The 834-nt window shown below is 48.3% G+C and overlaps 1 protein-coding gene across 1 annotated transcript; it reads left to right on the plus strand.

Moving 5' to 3' along the window:
• Positions 1-834, plus strand: LOC132547103 (cylicin-2-like). Its single transcript, XM_060210858.1, has one exon. It carries the CDS (start codon positions 1-3, stop codon positions 832-834), a length of 834 nt encoding a protein of 277 aa, XP_060066841.1.

Raw genomic sequence — 834 nt, forward strand, 5'->3', positions numbered from 1 at the left:
ATGGAGACGGATTCCCCTGTTATAACCAAGTACAGATGTGGTGACACTAAAAGGGACGAGCTTTCTTTGTCATATCCCATAGGGAGACGGAGGTATTCCCACGTCAGGACCAAGTACAGATGTGGTGACACTAAAAGGGACGAGGTTACTTTGTCATATCCTAGAGAAAGACGGAGGGATTCCCACGTCAGGACCAAGTACAGATGTGGTGACACTAAAAGGGACGAGGTTACTTTGTCATATCCCAGAGGGAGACGGAGGGATTCCAATGTCAGGACCAAGTACAGATGTGGTGACACTAAAAGGGACGAGCTTTCTTTGTCATACCCACGATGGAGACGGAGGGATTTCCTTGTTAGGACCAAGGACAGATGTGGTGACACTAAAAGGGTCGAGGTTACTTTGTCATATCCTAGAGAAAGACGGAGGGATTCCCACGTCGGGACCAAGTACAGATGTGGTGACACTAAAAGGGACGAGGTTACTTTGTCATATCCTAGAGGGAGACGGAGGGATTTCCCTGTTAGGACCAAGTACAGATGTGGTGACACTAAAAAGGACGAGGTTACTTTGTCATATCCTAGTTGGAGACGGAGGGATTCCCACGTCAGGACCAAGTACAGATGTGGTGACACTAAAAGGGACGAGGTTACTTTGTCATATCCTAGAGGGAGACGGAGGGATTTCCCTGTTAGGACCAAGTACAGATGTGGTGACACTAAAAAGGACGAGGTTACTTTGTCATATCCCAGAGGGAGAGGGAGGGATTCCCACGTCAGGACCAAGGACAGGTGTGGTGACACTAAAAGGGACGAGGTTACTTCTAGAGTGTGA

Source organism: Ylistrum balloti, unplaced genomic scaffold (genome assembly GCF_031769215.1).
Source record: "Ylistrum balloti isolate Yb309-2 unplaced genomic scaffold, AGI_CSIRO_Ybal_v1 Utg369934, whole genome shotgun sequence".
Taxonomy (NCBI): domain Eukaryota; kingdom Metazoa; phylum Mollusca; class Bivalvia; order Pectinida; family Pectinidae; genus Ylistrum; species Ylistrum balloti.